This window comes from Pipra filicauda, unplaced genomic scaffold (genome assembly GCF_003945595.2).
Source record: "Pipra filicauda isolate LSUMZ 115617 unplaced genomic scaffold, ASM394559v2 scaffold28_size6257848_pilon, whole genome shotgun sequence".
In the NCBI taxonomy this organism is placed as follows: domain Eukaryota; kingdom Metazoa; phylum Chordata; class Aves; order Passeriformes; family Pipridae; genus Pipra; species Pipra filicauda.
Genome location: NW_024104409.1, coordinates 1,172,171 through 1,192,977, shown reverse-complemented (window position 1 = coordinate 1,192,977; position 20,807 = coordinate 1,172,171). Strand labels below are relative to the sequence as shown.

At 38.3% G+C, this 20,807-nt stretch overlaps 1 protein-coding gene across 10 annotated transcripts in view; it reads left to right on the top strand.

Annotated features, from left to right (window-relative positions):
- The window catches only part of FNDC3A (fibronectin type III domain containing 3A), a 118,094-nt gene that overhangs the window by 56,274 nt on the left and 41,013 nt on the right, over positions 1 to 20,807 (top strand). For 4 of the 10 annotated variants that reach the window (XM_027721305.2, XM_027721313.2, XM_039382940.1 and 1 more), the window contains 4 exons: positions 8,608 to 8,684; positions 13,262 to 13,499; positions 16,728 to 17,000; positions 19,045 to 19,103. In XM_027721305.2, the coding sequence (XP_027577106.1) occupies positions 8,608 to 8,684; positions 13,262 to 13,499; positions 16,728 to 17,000; positions 19,045 to 19,103 (647 nt within the window). Of the gene's footprint in view, positions 1 to 2,955; positions 3,002 to 3,976; positions 4,009 to 5,493; positions 5,590 to 8,607; positions 8,685 to 13,261; positions 13,500 to 16,727; positions 17,001 to 19,044; positions 19,104 to 20,807 lie in introns of those variants that run through there. The other 6 variants (XM_039382937.1, XM_039382938.1, XM_039382939.1 and 3 more) reach the window with 4 other exon arrangements.

The following is a 20,807-nucleotide window of genomic DNA, read 5'->3' as shown; positions in this document are numbered from 1 at the left end:
TGAATTGTCAGCTTCAGGGATTGTTTTCTCCACTCACGATTTGAAACAAAACTGTGTAATAAACTGTTACTTCAAATTTTATTTCATGGTTTAGAAACCTACTTGAACATTTCTTTGTGGAACTGCAGCGTTGCTAAAACTTGGTTAGTGGACTCAAGTGAACCCCTCAACTGTAGGCATAAAAATAATTGTATGCAGTGAGTGTGAAGAGAGGCAGTCCTGTAGGACTGAACTCTTTCCATTGCTTTGTATTGTTAGAGATGATCTTTTTATCTGACCAGAACAGCAAACTCACCTACTACAGGGAATTGCATCTAAGGGAGTAAAATTTCAGTGAGGCAGAGCTGTTGAGTGTGAGGGTTTTTTAAAAATCAGCAATTGTCATTAACTTTTTACCTTATACTAAGAACAAGATTTAGCCCTGTTTTTGCACTCTAGAACTCCAATTGTGGAGTCAATGTCATTCTAGATTTACGTATTTTTCCATCTTTCTGGCTTATCATGTAGAATACTGGATTGTGGGGTTTCTGAGACAATTCATGTCCTACTAACTTCTTTTTATGTCTTCTAGTTAGGAATGACTACTCCCAAATTGGTTCCTTTAAAGAAAGATGTGTTTTGTATTTATTTTATATACTAGAAGGATTTCAGCTGCTTATAATCGTAATAATTTTTGTTCTGCTTTGATTTTATTTTAAATGGACATTGTATTTATTTATATAATTAGCTCGGAATCTAAACAACTTGAAGGTTTTCAGTTATTAGTAGACTCCAGGGACTCGGAGTAGTACACCTTTAATGTCTGCCTTGAATAGAATTAAAAATTTGAGTTGGTCACCAAATTTTCTCTTGGCAGCCTTTTCTGATAATAATTTTTTCTAGGGTTTCTGACACTATATGTGTTGTAATAATCCCAGTTTGCTCAAACAGATTTTTTTTTTAAATCCACAGAGTCTTCTCTCTTATCCATACTTTTAAAATACCTTAGTCTAGAATTTGGTAAAATTGTTTCAGCACTTAAATGAATGCTAATGATTTGCTTAATCAATACATTACATTTGTATAGATAATATTTAATAAATCATATTCAATTCATAGTTTGTATATATATACACACATACGTGTGTATATAGTAATTTGGGGAGGGGGAATATTAAAAAATCTGCACAAAGGAAGGGGAGCTTCTTTGAATGCCGGGTCTGCAACAGCAGAATGCGCCAGATAATTTTGCATTCTAGTTTTAAGGCAATGTACCTAGGTAGGTGTGCACAGAAAAAAATAACTCAGTAGTGTATTAAGTTGAATATCAGGATGCTGAAAAAGCCTTTACAAGTAATTATATTATGTAATTTCATTCTTAGCACAAGCAGGTGGTGGTGGGTGGCAAGGAAGTTGAAGTTAATGCTTGTTCCTTCCAAGATCTGTCTTCTCTGGATCAACAAACACTTTTGTAGAAGCCACTGTCTACACACCAAGGACTGCCAACTATTGAGTCTCAGTTGTGCTTTTCACCTCTTAACCACAAGTAGCTGTCAGTAGCAGTGCTTAACTTTTTAACTACCTGGTCTGCAATGTTATATGGGGATAAAAAATAAAACCACCTGGTTAGAAAAACACAAATTCTAGTGGTAACAACTGTTAGATGATTAAATTATAGTTTATTCTGAATGTTGTGAATCAAATGGAACATGATTAAGCAGTATGCACAAATATTAAATTATTCTGAAAAAGTTGTGCATCAGTACTGCTCAGCATTGGTGCTAGGAAATTAAGCTCTCCTTGAAGAAAAAGCTCAGCAAATATGCAATGCAGTTAGATTAGAATGAGTGCAGATTATTTTTCTTGCTAAGAATAAAAACATTTTTATCAAAGCTTCTCCATGTTAAGAATGGTATATCACATTTTACTTCCTTTGAAATGGAGTGATTTATGGTTCACCTGATATTTAAATTGAGAGACTATGGGGGAAAGAACAATTTTTTGACTTAACTCTTCCACGTAGTTACTAAATCATTACCCTAAACTGGCAAACTTAATAGAGCAATTTAACAGTCTAGGATGCACAGTACAAAAGTGTGTGTTGCATTTCCACGTTAACATCTTTGAATCATCAGTACTTTTTTTTTAACAAAGTAGGATAGAGTTGGTCACTGTGCCACACAATTGCTTCAGAAAGTACATATAAAAACTCTTATTATTGGAGTATCTCAAACAACTACAATCATCTTTATGCAAGCTCCCAAGTGTAACTGTGTGTTGTGAAGTTTGCACCGTTCAAAGGCATGGACTTGCAATCTTTTTTTAATCACAAAATTGCACCATGGTCATTGTTTAGAAACAGGTGAAGTAAAAGTACATTTAACATTTGAACATAGAAACCATTGTCACCTTTTTCCTTTGAAAGTACATGAGGCCATTATAAAAGAAAACTGATAGCTATATTCATGATAAAGTGCTACAGGAACCTGTCATCTCTGCACTTTGCCTATGGGAAGGGATTTCACATCCTTTTTTTTTCTCTCCTGAATATGTATATGTGGTTTCATGGGAAAGATCAGGATCTTATTAGGATGTGATCTTTAGAAATATTGTAGTTAGGCTTCATAGCTTTCTGTTCTTTTATCCATTATTCCAAAGTCTGTGTGGATGAAACTGATGCTTTTCCCCCCTGCTTTTGAAAGCAACTATGATAATGTTTTATCTTCAGTGTTTCCTTGTGTTTGCCAGCCTGCTGCCTGCTGATTTTTTTTATTATTATTATTTTTAGCCAATTAATATATTTAAATTGATGTTGCTGCTTTGTCAGCTGCTGTTTCCCAGCCTTGTTGGCAAAAGTAGACAGATGGATGGGGGAAGGGAAGGGATTGTTTTGTCAGGGTGAATTCAGAGCATAAGGAATATGTTAAATTGACAGCATTGCAAGCTGAAGTCTTCTGATTGCCTGTGTCCTTGCAGCATTCACAGTTCCTTCCTGTGCCTCTTCCCCAGCTCAGACCTAACAGTAAGTTCTGTGCTTGCTTCTCTTTTTTCTTATTGCTTGCTTTTATTATGTTGCACCTAGTATGTGTAAAGCTGCTGATGTTAATGTAAAGTACTAATTTGGAAGTATGTTTCCAGGCACAGTTTACAAGACAAATGTAGACCCATTGGTGGTGGTTATTGTTACTGATTTTTGCAATTAGTTGTAGCTGTTGGAAGTCCAAAATAAAACTTTGAAGTCTTAGCCCTTAAGTAAAAGACAGAGTGGTGCAACTGTTTGTGGCATCTGGGACTATTGATTTACTGCAGCTCATCAGTGTTAGAGGGGTGTGCTGCTACGTCAGCTGTGCGCTCTATTGTTTCAGCTGCTGTGGCCTTTGTGTCTGATCCTGTCAGTGCTTGCGTCAGTGATGCATATCATCGCCTGTGTGATGTCAAAGTGTGGGTGTTCGGTTATAGAGCCATAGTTAACCTAATGTGCTGCAGTAAATCCTGAATGCTATTTCCTCCTGGGGATAGCAGTGATTCATCACTGTTCACATTAGACTAATGCTAAGTATAGCAGTGTTCATGAGCTGCAGTATCCACATAGATTAGTATCAAAGTCATTGCAGCTTTCCAAACGCCGCGGCGCCGGGAAGTGTTTGTTTGCAACCAGATCTGTTTGTGCACTCCCTTTCTTAGGTGTAAACTGATTAACAGGTCAGCTCAAGGAAAATCCTCTGGAAGGACTAGGCCGAAATAATTCTTTAGCACTTAATTATGCCAATTAACGTAAAAGCTTTCGGCTAAATGACTCGGATCACAGCAGGCAATGACAGTTGGTAGATTACAGTAAAAACCGGGCCCAGGATGGCAAAGGATGCCGCTGCCCCTCGAAGGGCGGAGCGCGGGGCGCGGAGCGGCCGCGGGGCGGAGCGGGCACAGCTGCGCACCTGAGGGAGCCGCCCTCCCCGCCCCGCCCCGCCCCGCCCCGCCCCGCCTGCCGCGGCGCGCCGGGAGCAGCGCCCGCCCGGCCCGAAATGAGCGGTAAGGATCCCGGGGCTGCGGTGAAACACGAGAGCTGCGGGCGGGCGGCCCCGCGGTGGTGCGGCAGTGGCGGATGGGGGAGAGCTGCGATGGCTGGAAAAAAAGCCTGAGAGGCAGGAGCCGGAGCGCTGCCAGGCCCCTGTGCCGGTGACGCGCTCCCGGGCCCCGGAGGCGGTGGCTGCGGCCCCGGGGCCGCGGTGGCCCCGAGCCGTGAGGGGAGCAGGGCGCCCGTGAGCTGGGAGGCCGCAGGAGCCTGGGTGTTGTAGCGCAGGGCCGGGCGGGGAGTGCCCCGGAAGAGCATTCCCGGCCCCGGCTCTGGGAATCCGGTGTGCGCACCTTTGCCGAGCGCCTTTATGAGACACTTAAAATGGAGCGATGCTTAATGGTTGAAATAAAAAATAAATGGTGTATCTACTAGGCGAACGATGGCGGTATCCTCAGGTTTTCAGGTTTTGCTGTGCTTAGATCAGCTTGTCACGATCCCAGCGATGATGCAGCGCTGGTAATTTTGCCACACGTTTATGGTGGCTGTAATGAACATAATGGGGGGTTTACAGTCTACTCAAATAGACACGTTGGAGAACTTCACCTGCTATTGCTACAGGAAGGAGATATTCGTCCCGCTGTTGCGATTTTTAGCACAATAATAAACAGAGTGTGGTGAAACATCCTGGGTTGAGTTAAATCAACCTTTGCTGAGCTTGATGAGACATTTTTCAGTAATAAAGTAACATAGTTATGTGTTTGTTTTCTCTCCCACAATACTTCTTTTCCACTTATTGTATAAGAGAACTTGTATACCTGAAAGTATATAGAAGATTTGAGACGTCCTCTTACGACATTCAAATAATCAACATTCATAGTACAGTGATTTGGATTAAGTCAATTCCATTTATGCCCAATACAGAAAATTAGATGTTTGCTTAACATTAATTCCTCATGTTGTTATCTGCTGGTACTAGATAGTAATTCTCATGTCATGGTAAAACACACCGGTTTTGTCATGCAACAGCCTGGCCAATACCTAAAAGCATGAAAATTACTCTTGTGGTGTATTTCACTGAAGGAGAGCCAAGATTTTCACATTAGCGAAGGAAAAAAAACAACACATTTTTATAACATTTTAGCTCTAGATAAAATTTTGGAGGTTATAATATGCTTTCTGTCAAGAAATCAGTAATTTTACTGTAAAACCCAGTATTCATTAAAAATACATGTGAAGTCTGCCAACTTTTTGTCCCATGCTTTCCATTTTCCTGGGTGTTCCTTTGCAATCTAAGTGCATTTCACAACCACTTGGAAGTCTAATCAGGAGTAAATTAGAGTTCTTGAATATTCAAAATAATGTTTTCATTACTTCTGATACTTTAAAGTGCTAAAAATGGGATGCAATTTTTGAAGCTACTGATTTGACTCTATTCTAACGCTGCAATATTTTTTCAGGTTCATACATTGCCTTTATGTCTTTATTTTTGTGACTACTAGGTTATAGGTATACTGAAAATGGCTTTGTGGATCAACCTTTGTACTGGATTGGAGATAACTGCTTTTTTATGTTTGTTAGAGAGATTAAAGTGCTAAGTAAGTAAGCTTTAAAAAGGTTGTTAAACAATATTCTTTATATGTTTAAAGCAAAACAAAAAAGACAAACACAGATGCTCACTAGTTCACAAAGAAACTGGCTGTTCATGTTAGAGTTCCTTTATCCCCCAAGGACATTGTGTTCTGTAAAAATTTCAAGTAACTGTGCTCTTAATTCTCAATTTACTTGAAACTTACATAGTTTAAAATAGTGAGCTTAATAAAAGTGTCAGTGTTTTATATTAATTATAGAAAAACTGCAAGTAAGCAATGCAAGATACAAGTCATGTAAAATCCATCTTCTTACGTAAGAATTGAAACCATTATTTGTTTAAATGGCAACTTAAAATAAATATGCTTCCATTATTGTTGACCTTTTTGCATTTATTGTAAGCTAGTGCTGCAAAGCACTTTTTTAGTTTCTCTTGCTGCTTTTCACTTCGCTTTTGTTTCTTTTTAGCACTTCATACTCAGGAGAAACTTTTGCTGAAATATTTTTGAGTTTCAGATGAGCAAAACTACCAGAGGAATGTTCAGATCCCAATTTATAGCTTACTGTAGTCCTTATATTCTTTGTTGTTACACAGTTCAGTTAATCATTCAGTTAAGACCTTATTGTTAAAAAGTCTCTTCACCCCCTCCCGCTGTTGTGTGTTAGCATTTGGTTGATAATAAAGCTGTGGTTCTTTTTAGGTAATATGTTTGAAAACTGCTTTATCTTATCCCAAAGAAGTCCCTATAGCATGTGTAATGAAGTTGGATTACATGCTGCTTTTCTAAGGAGTGCTTTTCGTTCCTTCTCCCTGCTCTTGGCAGTCAGACATAGGTGCCTTTATTTTTCTGTCAAGCCCATACTTATCAGAATGAGGTATGCTAGTCTTATATACTGTACTTTGCATTTACATTTGCAGATCTAACAGAGTTTAGAGAACATTAAGGTGGAGCTGTGAACACCCTTTCAGGAATATTACTGAAGCTGCACTAAGTTGGATTGGTGCTTTTGATAGCTTCGCTACACTAAATTGGAAATTTGGGAAATGCATTCTAGAATGTCTGAATCCCAACCTTATGCTCTTGTCACAAAACCTGCTCGAATTATATTGCGTATCAGTTTTTCTTTAATAATTAAACTTCAGTGACTATTCCCTTGTGTGTTTTAAACACAATAATGTAAGGACATCCCTCTTGAAGCCTGTGCCAATGTGCTTACTCTGATAGAAGCCAGTATCAAGTACTAAAGGGGACAGCATAAGGACAGGACAGGCACACAGAAAAAATTTTCTTGTTTCTAACTTCCTGAAACAAAAGTAAATCTTGTATTTTTTACAGCCCTTAACAGACTAGCTCTCCCAATCTGAACCTAATCCTTAGTTTCTGCAGTATTCTTAAAGCAATTTAACTTATACAATTTAGCTGCGCATTTCATGAGACATCCCTTTATTTGTTTTAAAACTTACCCAGTGAATTGATTTACTATATCTGGTTCTTGTAAATGAGATATTATAAATGATCTATCTTTCCATTTGTAGGCAGTTTATGGGTGGGGGTTCTTGATAAGTCTTTTACTATTTCTCTGCTGCCAGCCCTTTGAACCATTTTCAGGTGGAAAGATCCTGGTCTCTTATATCTTTCCTGGTAAACAGGTAAAAAGCCAGCGTAAACTTCCTTTTCTGTGTGTGTGTCCCCTTTTCTAGTTCTGTGTTTTCTTTTTGAAAGGTGGAGACAAACCTATTACTCAAGATATTGAAAGTACAGTGTAAATTTATACCACAGCATAATGATGTTTTCTGCTTGTTCTCTGTTCTGTTACTTATGAATTTTAATTTCTGCGAATGCTACTAAACAACACATGGCTGGTATTTCTTTCAAAATATATGTAGTAGCTGCACAGTATGTTTATTTACATCTAATTTTTGGCTTATTGCTGTAAATAAATACTTACAATTTTGCCCAGGTGCATCACTTCACATTTATCAACACTGTTTCTTCTGGTTTTTTATCATCTGGTCATTGAGTACTATGAGATCTTTTGCAGCTCTCGGAGAACATAACAACAATTTGTCACCTCCCTGGTTTTTTTTTCCAGAAGTTTTGTTTAATACATTGAACAGGTTCTTTGGGTGCCTGTGGGAATTCTTTGGTCACTCAAGCCACTTTGAAAGCTGATCATTTACGTATCTTAATTTCCTGTTCTCAAATCAGTTATTCATTAAAAGACCATTTCCCTTTTTAACCAGAGGCAAGAGTTGCTTCTTTAAGAGTCTTTGAGGGACATTGTCAAAAGCTTTTTGAAAACCCAAGTATGTGACAGCGTCCCTGTGCTCTTTGAAGGTATCTGATTTTCCAGGCAATACTTTATCTACAAATGCCATCTTACCACATTACCATTGTGTCATATTCATCTAAGTGCCTCCAAACTCCATTCTTTATGGTTTGCATGGTACAAGGATCATCACGGTATCATGACTTTTCCTGTTAGTAGGAGTAGACTTCCCAGTGGGTAATACACTGGCTTTTTCCCTGGGACCTTAAGTTAGTGACCAGTTTGCTACTTCCCACTGCTGTGCTACTGACACTACTTTAGATGAAAAGACCATAATAACAGAATAGCAATTTTTTAAGTACTTTTCCTTGTAACTCTTAACTGCTTTCAGTAATTTGTTTCAAATATCTTTTTGATTTGTTTCTGTTTTAAAGTCTCTTCTGTTGTCTTTTCATCTTGGGGCACTTCTTTTGACTTGTCATCTGTTAAGATTTGACATGAGCTCTCCTGTGAGCTTATTGACAGAAAAGGGAGAAATATCTACCAGTGGGGTTTTTTTTAGCTTGTTTCGATTCAACTGATTTTTAGATTTCAAAGAGTGCCCTTTGCTGTAATTCTGTCTGTACAGTTCATTGCCTTTGTTTATCCATGTTATCTTGTATATTTTTCACTGAGACTTTGCTATTCAGTATGTTCTTTCAGCTTTCTCAAATTATTAAATGGTGCTGTACTGAATATTTCTGTAACCCGCTTAGGTCCTGCTCAGGTTCCAATGATGTCCCCAAATGGTTCAGTGCCTCCAATTTATGTGCCTCCTGGATATGCCCCACAGGTATGTCACTTCACTCGATTCTTATTTTATTTCTTTTCATGCAAATTATGGGAGTAGAATCATAATAGCTAATTCAGGAAAACAGTTTGTCAGATTTCAGAATCACTGTGATCAAGCAAGTAAGCAAGGGGAGATGTCCCATGATGTCTCTGAGATGGGAGACTTCCTATGCTGTGTATGTGCCTGTTTGGTTATATATTAACTACGTACATGACAATAACAAGCACAGTTCCTTGTTGAGTTCGGACTCCTAATGTACTAGATGCCCTCAGAATATAAAATACAAACATGGCCCAAATAGCTCCTTGTGTAGGACCTGTACTGATTTCTGTGTTAGTGGATTTTTTCTCTTGCCTGCAATATAATTTTATACATGTACATGGTTCATGTCTGGGAAGTTCCCTGCCGATGAGGAGTAAAACAGGTCAGTTGAAAAACTATAGCAAACAACATGGAAAAATGTCAGCTGTCCATTGGGAAAAAGTTTACATATAATAGGTGTTTCTACCACTTACCTTAAAATGGGGCTCTCGTTTTTTCACTGCTGTATGATTCTTAATTTAGATGCCTGAAAATTAAATGTGAGCTAGATAACCTGGACATCCTTTAAAGTAGATTAAAAGGATGATTCCTCTTGGCTATTTTTGACACATGTATTATAATGAGGTGTGTGGCCTCCTAGATGGTGTCTCTTTCTTTCCCTCAACTGAGAACAAGTTGAGGAGTTAGTAGGTCAGACCTGGAAGTTAGAACAGAAGAATGCCACTCCCCATGATGTAAGTCTCTCTCAAGACATTCTGTTGTTGTGATCAGTCTACCTCTGGCTTGGTGTGCATCCCATGGTGTACGCCAAGAAGAGACTACAACTTGTAAAACCCGACCAAAAAGCCCACAGTGTCTAGCAGATGTTGGACTTATTATCTAAACAGCATTAAAAAAAATTGTTCTCTGGCAAAAGAAAAGTCTGTTAGGGTAGGCAGAGTAGTACTCTGTGATTTTATCTTTCTTCTTTTGAAAGTTGGCTGATAAGTTGATTCTATGTGTACTTCATAGTTGAGTCCCAAACAGGCAGAAGAAAAATGAATTATAAATAATCAGGAAAATCCATTTATCTTTAGGTCATAGTAAAAAGTCTTGATTCCTATTAGAATTAATTTTTAAAGAACGGAAAGAAATTTTGAGATAAGTGAAATTCTGAATTTTACCATATTTCTGGAATATTTAGCTTCAGTTGATGAAGTTAAATATTAATTAAACATGAAGTACTTCATGTTTAAAAAGTTGTGTAACCTGTGCCAATCTGAATAATGTTTTTAAAATTCATTTATCCTTCCTTTGAAAACAATTTGAAGCAAAGAGGCTAAAGGGCTGGACCTTGCTGAGGCTTGTCCATTAACCTTTCACTGGAGTTTGTTAGTGCAAGCAGGTGTTGTGTTAGACTTTTAGACTGAAGGTGCCTCACATCTGCTCAGCGCAGTACAGGTGGATGAGCTGTTTTCGTCTGAGTAGAAGTACCATAGTCCAGGAAAACTAATCATTTATAAGCCTTCTGAAGTGTTTGCTATTGACAAAATATAGCAGCCACTGAGGTTTATGATGGAAGTTCCTGTTACAAGCCAGAAGATTTGATAGTAGTGTTGCAAACAGGCAAGTCTGTTGAGCTAAGAGTTCTCCTGAACGTAATGCAGTCCCAGCAAAGTAACTTAGCTGGTTTCTTCAGGCATAATATATTTTTAAATTTCAGCAGCTGCAGTTGTATTTTCAGATAAATTGGGAACCAGTTAAATGTCTAAAGCTGTCAACCTGGAAGAACAACTTCAGCATAACCATCCTTTGTCTATCCATTTTCAGTTAGTTCTATTATGCTTCTGCCTGCTTCAATACCTGCTTGGCAGTGATACAGCATACTGTCCTCTGTTAGAAGTTGGGGATGACTACTGAATTAAAGATTTATTTTTCTTATATCACGTAACTAAAAAGCAATTCATAAGGTGATTTTTTTTTCCCTTCCTCCTCTTTTGGAACTGCAGTTGTAAAACTCTGAAACAAAGCACATCTTTATTCATCCTCTCTAAGCTGTCTATATTGACAGTCTAATGAGTTTTCTAGTGATGTTTGGTTGGTTCACTCAACGAAACAGGCCTATGCCAGAACCACGTTTTGCTAGCACAATTAGGATAATAGAGAGCTTGTTTACTTTTTTAACTTAAAATTATATACTTGGCATGATGCTCTTACTGCTGTTTAGAGGGTTTTTATCTGTGTAGTTGTCCGCTCGAGGCCTACCACTGAGTAGCTGTTTGATCTAGAAACACTGTTACAGACTTGTCAAAGTCTTAATTTTACACTATTAGACTTAAGGTCCCTGCTCTTATGAATAGGGTGTCTGTTTCTGAGGTACTTAGGCTATTAGCAGACCCAGGGAAACAAGTTATAAACTCAGTAGCTTGTTTGTTTTTTAATGGAAGCTACTTCCTACGTAATCTGAATCTGCTCATAAAATCATAGTAGATTGCAATGTTTTGGGGGGGTTGTAAGCAAAAAGGACTTAATTAAAACTGCATTTCAATGTTTACAGAATTTCATTGGACATCAGAAGTTCTAGTTGTATGTAGTGCTGCTAATAAATTCTGCCTTTAGGATACCATACAGCTGTGGTTACACAGATATGAGTAGTGTTGTCTTTAGTGAAATTACTCTTTCACAATACAGGACGATTTCTGTATACTGAAAATAATTTTAAAGACATGTGATATACATGTGTTTTAAAATAGTGTTCACTTAGGTAATTTATATTAATTTCCAACTCTATTTATGTAAATAAAGTAGGATTAGCTCCATTATGTACGTATTTCTATGTCTTCTGAATGTTACTGCATATGCACAGAGATCTTCACTTTACCATTACACCAAAAGCATGCAGCTCTCTCTACAGCGCTCTCTCAGTACGGTGGTGAAGTTTTGAAAGTCTCCTAGACCTACCGCACTTGCCTCACTTATTGGTTCAGCTAGCAGGATAGTTTTGGGGTACACGAATTAGATTGCTGTCAGAGAAAACAAAACCAGAAGCTCCATTCCACTTGTATCAGATGCACACCAACTTCTAATGGAGACATGGTAAAACCAATGATTGATCCTCTAAGCAGCTTTCTGTCATGGACTTGGTGGAAGCGTTCACGCCAGGGCACGGGACTAAATCTAGCCAAGCATAATACCATTAAGCTTAAACAGTGGAGCTGAAAGCAGTTTGGCAGTGTTTTGATCTATTGTTCTGCTCCTGTTGCACAAGGATGTTCATTGATGTATGTGTACATGTCCCCATTTTATTTCAAATGTTAGTGAAAACTTATGTCATAGGGTTGCATTTTCCCCTGCTATTGAATGTGGTTGTGATATTCCGTTCTCCTCCCCCTTTTCTGGATAAATGCTTCATTCAAAAACTTACATTGCAGTTTTTGCTGTGACATTATTCTACAGCATTTTACTAAGAAATAAAGAACAATTTATTCATTGGCATCCCATACACTAAAGTTACTGATACCATAATACACACAAGTCAAATTATGCCAAGATGTCTGTAGGTCTCTAGCTGTCACCAACAGTCATGTATTTTTGTGAATTTACCAATATTGATCCAAACATTTAGAGAGAATAATGATGTGAAGTACTTCAAGGAAGATATGGTTGTTTCTGGTCCAGTTGATGACTGGTCCAGTTGATGACTGGACCAGAAATACATTTTGTGAAAAGCATTTTCTGCTTCAGCACTTTGTACAATTTGTGCCCTTGGGCCTTCTTTCCATCAGACCCATCACATCTCCCATTTGCTAATTTTTCTCAAGCCTCTGCACAACAGAGTCTAGCAGAGGCTGCCACAAAGGCCCCCACTTTCTGGGTAGTATGTGGTTTCCTTAAGGGTGCAAGACATTTGAACAGGCAGGAGGATGGGGGAGAAGAAAAAAAGATTTTTTTAGAACTACCTTGACTTGTGAAGGAGTCTTGAGAGGGCTGACTACCACCCTGCTGGTTTGTTTGCTAACAGTTTGATGCAGACAGTGGCTGCTGCATGCTAAAGGGGCAGTATGGCAAGTGCCTCCTGGGTTAGTGTTGGGAACAGAACAATAACCACACAGCTTGCCTTTTTTCTCGCTATTCTTTCTCACTATTTTTGTGGAGTAAGGTCTGTCAACTCACTCTATGAAGCAATCTAGTTGTTATGCTGTAGAACAAATCCTAGAAGCAGTGTAGCATACAAGCAATGTGAATGAGGGTGGGAATGGGGTACCCTAAGGAGAAGCCACACTCGTGCCATAAACATACCTGGCTGTTTATAAGACGTTGTTACAGTGAGATTTTTTTAACAGTATTTTTCCCTACCGCACTGAGAAATTAATGGCATTGCTGCAGTTAATACACGTAACGTAGATAGCCCTTTATTTGTCCTACATCAGTTTTCTTGAGCTCTTCTGTTTTCCTTTCCTCAAATTTAAGGGCTTTACTATTCCTAGCTTTGTTTAAGTGTCTGTAGAAACTTACTGACATTTCTCTTTTGGTATGTGGTGTCTCTCACTGTGCAGGTTATTGAGGATAACGGTGTTCGAAGAGTTGTGGTGGTTCCCCAGGCTCCAGAATTTCATCCTGGTGGTCACGCAGTAATACACAGGCCTCCACATCCCCCACTGCCCAGCTTCCTTCCTCTTCCAACCATGATACCCCCTCCACCACGTCACATGTACTCACCTGTGACTGGAGCTGGTGACATGGCAACACAGTACATTCCGCAGTATCACACCTCACAAGTCTATGGGGATGTGGGTAAGTAGCTCATCAAATATTGCAAGTTCTGTCAAAGGGAATAATATTCTCTTCATTTCCAGAGTCTGTTATGCTGCTGTGTAGGCTTTATCGAGTAAGACTTATAGCTTGAATGGGAGCCATACACAGAATTTTTTATGAGGATACCAGCCTTGATTTTACTGAAGCTTATTATTCCAGGAGCTCTTTTAATTTATTTGACTTGTCTTTTCAGTGATCCATTAAATATGCAGATTACTTCTTATGTGTATCAGTTGTAGATTTACCCAGGAAAGCAATGTGGAAAGTGTTTGTAGTGGTTCAACATTTAAATCCATACCTGTGCGCTATTCCGAGAGCTCATGTCTTGCAAGTATCCTGCTTGAAGCATTGTGCTGGTTTAAAGGTAAACTGGCAAGAGAAATGAACCCAACTCAAGAGAGACCACAAGTCAGAGTTACAATTTAATAAAAAATAATACAGTAATACAATTATATGGACAAGCAGTTGGTTTTAACCCACAAAACCCAGATGTATAACCCAGCACCCTGGGGCATGAACCGAATGGTGCTTGTTGGCCCCCGTGCTGAGCCCCACATGGTCCCCCTCAGTCCAAAGTAAAAGGGGAGGGGAAAACCTGTTGATGAGAGTGCTCGTCACAGTCCGGTCGAGAGTGGTGGTTGCAGTCTGGTCGAGGTTCTGGTCCTCCTCTGGATCCGACCAGTGGTACCAAGACCCCAGGATTATATACATTCAGGTTCAAGTGGGAATGCCCAGTACCTCCCCCAGGGCGAGGAGTTCCACAGTGGGTGGTTGTGAGTCAGGAGATATTTTTGGAATCCTTGGTGTCCTGTTAGCAGACACGACCCCTCAGGCTGGGTGTGGAGGTGCTAATGACTCCCTGGAGGGGAGTTAACATTGCCCATAACTACAGCCTGAGGGGTCAGGTGTGCTCTGGGCAGCTGCTGCAAATGGTCTATTGTTAACAGTTCCTGGGAAATGACATAGAGGGTGCACCCACACTGTGATGAACTGCTCCCAGCTGCTCAAACTAGGACAAGAATGAAATAGGAAATCTTAGTATTGATTACAGAAAAAAGTGTGCCATTTTTCATAAAACTTTATGTATTTAATTGAATGTCCCTTTGAAGTCCAGTTTGAATAATCAGGTGCCACTAACCTAAGCTTAATACTGTAGTTGAAACTTTCTTTGGTAGTGCTATTGACATCTGCCTTTAATCTGGTTTATTGGCAAAAGTGTATGTGTGTCCTAACTCAGGTCGGGTTGTTAGATTAATATTTACATTTCTGGTAGACTTGCTTTTCTTTAGATAAGGCAGGTGCCGACCTTGAAAGGCTTTCAAAGAGCAATTCTAGGTTGCTGTTTTTAGAGAAAGCTAGAAACTGTGGAAGGAGAGGCTAAACACAACTGCTCAGCATTCTATGATGCTACTAAAATAACCTAAAGATGGCCTACATATAGTTGCTTAAATAGTAATGATGTACAAAGTGGTCAGAAAAGAATATACCAATGTCTAGATCTTCCTGGAATTCTTAGTGTTTTTCTGTTCTCAAGTTGTACTTTATTTCTTCTGATGCTACTCTGATAACAGTACATTGCTAGATGCTCTTTGGGTGCTTATTTGTAGTTTTATTAATTTCCTGATTTCCTGATGGCACTTGTCTGCTTTTAGTTTGCTAAAATAAGAGATTGAATTGTGATAACTCAATGCATAAAATATAAAGGATACTTTAATGAAATAATATTTTTCCAGATTTCTGCTGCCAGATTATATCTCTTTAAATATGGATTCAGTGATAATTTGCTAAACTGTTAATGTAAAAACATTGATAAAGTGGGATGTTTTACGTTTGCTTTGTTTTCAATATATATGTAAGATGCCTTTGGGTTTAGGAAATTAGAGGACTAATGCTGTAATTTGTTATTTATTTGCTACAGGTGTAATTTTTAATTCTAGATCTCTGACTATGCCTTTCAAAAGTGAAAGCCTGCAGATATGCTCCTATATGAAAAATCTAAATTTAAGGGGAAAAAACAACTGAACAAACCAACCCCCAGAAGCTCATAGAGCATGGTAGTTCTCTAACAGAAGCACTGAGCTTTCTAATGATTGTGAAAATCACATCTAGAAGTCCTCTGTCAAACTTCCTGGGAATTAAGCTGATCCTAAAAAAAAAAAAAGCAAAAAAAAAAAAAAAAAAAAAAAAAAAAAAAAAAAAAAAAAAAAAAAAAAAAAAAAAAAAAAAAAAAAAAAAACACACAACAAACCAGAAACTGATAAGTTCTCTAGGTTTTTTTATTTTTATTCTGTAAGGATTTTTTTATTTGATCATGTTTTCAGTACTTCCTAGCATGTAAGGAATAACAAATAATGGACTTATTCTTCAGACTGATCTGACTTACCTGAAAATGAGCAAATTCTATGCTGGTTTTGAAGGATGTTGGGTTTTTTTTAAAGCTTTCATTATTTATTGTTAGCAGGGTTACACTGAGGAAAGACTTGGTGCCGTGTGGCACATAGTTTTAAAGTTTTGAGTCAGTAACCTGTTTCTAAGCATAAAGACGAAATTAATACAAATGTTAGAATTGGACAGAAAAGTTTGCCAGTCTGCAGTTTAATATTTTCATTAGTCTGGTACTGACTTTTTTCCAAAACCACCTTCTAAGTTAGAGATGAGTCTTTGATGATACTGCAGTCATGCCTCGGGTTACTGTGTACAGGTATGGTGCACTTTCCAGACTTTGCCATACTGTCTTTAGTGTCTTTCCACTGCCCTATAGGTCACAGATTCTATGTTTCTATGCTTTTATGGGCTTTTTCCCTGTTGATTTCTGCTGATGCATCATTAAACTAATAGAGCTGTAGTTGCATTCCAAAACTTAAAACCAGTGGATTTTTTTTATTAGGCATTAGATCAAACCTCTTCCAGTGAATAAAGTATCACTTTTTTTTTGATTACTTTATTCTGTACCTTACAGCTTAAGGAAGATTATAGAAACATTTGAAGAATAATTTTTAAGTAGAAAAAAAAGGAAGATAACACTTTCTCCCCTAACGTTAATTTCCAGTTAGTGTATATCAGGTTACCTGCTGGACACTTGAGTTTCCAAATAGCAGTAGAGATGTTATTTTACACGCAAGTGCGCATTTTACGCACATAGCATTTGTAAGTAGATTTTTAATTACATTCTGTTCTTAATGATTTCTTTTTTCTTCTTTCATTTAGATACTCTGCCTGCGCATGGAAGATCTAACTTTAGAGATGAAAGGTCTAGTAAAACGTATGAAAGGTTACAAAAAAAATTAAAAGATCGACATGGAACTCAGAAGGATAGGTTAAACAGTCCTCCATCATCTCCTCAGAAATGTCCTTCTCCTACAAGTGAACATAATGGACTTACAAAAGGACAAGATGCAGGTGGTATAAGCACAGGTTCTACCAAAAGCAAGTCTTTGGGTAAAGGAAAAAGCAATTCTCAGACGGACACAGAAGTAGAAGGTAAGTGTTATCAAAAGTAATATATATATATGCACATATAAATATATGATGCAAGTTCAGCGTCCAACTGAGCATAGCATTTGTAGAGCACCACACTTAGACAGTCTTGCAGTTGAGAAGTAGCCTGTAACTGCACTGCCTTACCCAGAGTGGAGTTAAAGGGCAATTGGCTTGCTCATCACATTGGAGTGATGGGCCTAAGAGAACAAAAACAACTGACATGGAAGTCTCCATCTAAATTTGAGAAAATATTATCAGTCATACTTCATAAACATAACAGTGTTTAAAGAAAAATCTCTGCTTTGTCCAGAGTTACTGGTTCTTGCATTTTTAGGAATCACTGAATATTGATGGCCTGCTTGATGTTGTAGAAAACATGGAAAGAACCAGGTGTCTGATATAGGAAACCTACATTCAACTTGTTAAAGAAGAATGTTTTGTGAAAGAGATACTACTGTTGTATGAAATCTGTATAATGCCTGTCCCTACCTACTCTTTATTGAAGGGCCCTTGTAGGAAAAGACTTGTCCTCACATTAGTCCATGGGAGTTCATATTTTCTAGGACACTGCCATAGGGAGTGTGTTTATTATTAATATCTTTATTTCACTTGTGATCTCACAGATAGACTGAATTCACTGAGTCTTGGTCGTACAGTTGTTGTCAAATCTGAAGATGTGTCACTATGCAACTTTGAGGTCATTAGCATAGCCCTTCAGATTCTGAACACATCAAAGGCTTGTTATCACAGCCAAAACCAGTTTTCTCAGAATAGGAACTGGTAACTGCTGATGTTGAGGGGGAAAAAAATCGTGGTTTTTCTCCACTCGCTGAAGTTTGCCTTGAGATGATAATTTTATGACAATGTATAGTAGATGGCTGTAAACCAAAGGGACTGTGACAAAAGTACATCTAATCAAAACCAGGAAATCTCAGCCTATGAGAGCTGTTTAAAAGTATGTGTAGATGATACCCTGTGAAAACTTAGTACCAAATGCCACCTCTGAGATACAGCCTGAAGTCAGAAGTTGGGAACTGTTGCTCCAAACTTCAATGAATACTTGTCACTATAGCTCCAGAGTCTTGACTTCAGTTTACTTTGTTAGTTGGTATTGATCTGTGAGCTAACTTTACCAAGGCACAGGTGATAAAATGTACTGTTGCTTACATATGTTACAAAAATTATGTTAATGGTTTCTTTAGAAGTATTTTACTTAAGAAATGAAAAAGTCCACTTTTCAAAATTATTTAATTCAGGAGGCATTGGGGAGACATACTGAGACTTAGACTTGTCAAACAGAAGTCAGAGAAGCATTTAATTAGTTTCAACAGCATAAACCATCTTAGAAACAAAGTTGTAAATAGATTTGATCTGTTTTGTTTTTTTAAGAATTTGTTTTTTAAAGAATTTTGTCAGTCATTGTTTTTCTTTTATGTTTAGTTTAAACTAAAGGTTAAGTGAATTAAAAATCCCTGACCACACTATCAAAACTGAGTAGTACTCTATCAAGATAATAAAATTTTAATATTGTGTAAAAGAGAGTACATAAAACACTTTCTATATACTGTGAGTCCTTTGAAACTCAGCAATACCTTCAGCTGAAACAAAAGATCTTAGATTCTTTCCCTTGCAATTGAGGGAGGCCAGCAGTGTTACCAGTAGGCTTCCAGATGATGTGCAATAACATATTTAAAACTACTACAACTTGACTGCATCTACATCCAAAGAGAAATCTATGGAAATATCTCATCCAAGATCAGAAGTTCTCCAGAGCAGTAGTTAAAGTTATACATTAATAAAATATAGCCACGCTTTCTGTATTCCATAAATCATAGGACAGATTTAGAAATAGTTTTATATTAACAACTTCATCAGGAGCTTTTTTGGTTTTATGTTACCTAGACGAATGCAAGTTAGCAAGGTGTTCTATTTTGTAAATACTTTCATCTGTGTGCAGTTGCTGATTTTGAAGAGATATTTCACTGTAAAGTCACTGCACGCTATTCATGGGTACTTTCTGTTTGCTTTGATTTTGTTTTTTAAGAAAAGGATGAAGAAACAAAAGCACTGGAAGCACTTCTTTCTAATATAGCCAAGCCAGTGGTAAGTAACAAAAGCTTTCGATAAAATCAGAATGTATCTGTTGCCATTTTACAGTTACACCTCCTTTTCTCTCTCTCAAGTTTAAAGCATCTTTAACTTTCCACACTAAAACAAATTCACTTACCTCCCAGTTTCTGAAATGTAAACAACCAAAGTAATTTTTAATGTATTAACATTTATGAAGCTAAAATTGTCTTGATACTTATTTATTATGCAGAATTCTTCTTTGCGACTCTGTGAATGTCAGTATTAACAGTAGTGGGCAGTAGTAGCAAGAGACTGAAATCCCCTGAGAAGGATGAAGATTGGTGAGACAAAGATACCAGAACTTTATTTGAGAGGCTAAAGGGCTGAAGTAGAGTAAACAAAGAGTACAGACTGGAATTAAGAACGGTTCATTAGGACCAGACTTAAAGAAGCTGAAGAAAGGGCCAGAAGAATTTATGGCTGTAATAAATGAATATCAGTCTACATCTGATAGCACTGATTTTTATCCAGGATCTGGAGTGTAATCCAGCTTTCCCACATCTCATCTTTCTTCTGACAGCTAGAACCTCCAAAGTCCTGCCAGCAGAGGTTTTGCTGCCTGTTGTGCATCTCATCTCCACAGATGTTAGCAAACACCTATTGCTATCACTCTGGTAGATCAGGCAGTAGAGACTTGTACAGGGGATCTGAAGACTATAGGTTTGCTGTAAGATAATGCCAGAAAGCATTTAAGGGATTCATTTGCTATTAAAAATACTACTCATTACTAATGAATAACTTAGCCTAACTAATGCATTACTAATAAGTGACAATGTGGATGGCCCTTTCTGTCCTCACTAGAAATACAGGGACCAGTTCTCCAGACGTGTGCGTAGTCCTCTGTCAGTGGACAGGACATACAGAATGCCATCCAAGTTGGGGTATTCTCAGTGGCTGCATTGCCAAGGGGAACTCTGAGCTTCCTAAATTAGACTGTGAGAACTGTGGACCAACAAGTGTGGTCTTCTGCTGTGTTGCTAATAACATAGGGAAAAACAATGGAGTGCTAGTACTGTTGTTTTCTTTCGCTCCCTTCCATCCCAACTCAACCATCCATGCCTTTTAGGCAAGCACGCTATTTGCCTTCCCTACCATGTCCTTGCTTGAACGACATTGTATGTAGCTGTGTGCCTACAAGTGATCTCTGCAGACCTCAGAAGACATCACAGGCATAGGCAGTGGTGGTCTACTACAGACCACATAGTGTACATGAGGCAAAAGGCCAAACTTCCAGCACTTGGAGAGGCTTATGCTTTATGAAGGTAAGGGACAGTCAGGGCTGGAAGTGGGTAGAAGGCTGGGTGATGTTGCAGCTTGGGGGAGTGTGGTGTGATGTGATAGGAGTCTCTGTTACTTACTCAGGCCTTGCAGGATCACAAGCAACCCTCCTACAGTTTCATCGAGGAAATGCTTTACTCATGCTCCCACAAGCAAACCAGGAGATTGTTCTTTCAAACCTTCCATTTCTAGTTCTCATCAGAAATATTCCTGCATGATTGTTATTGTTTTGGCTGAAGGACTCACTGTGTGGATCATGGTTCCTGATGGATCATCAGCACCCTGTTCCCTGGGTGAACAGTGCTGGCGCAGGCAGTACTGGCTGTGGTGGTGGTCATATGATCAGATAATCATACAGGGTGCTGTCCAGTGCCATGTCCATTGCTCCATATCCTACTA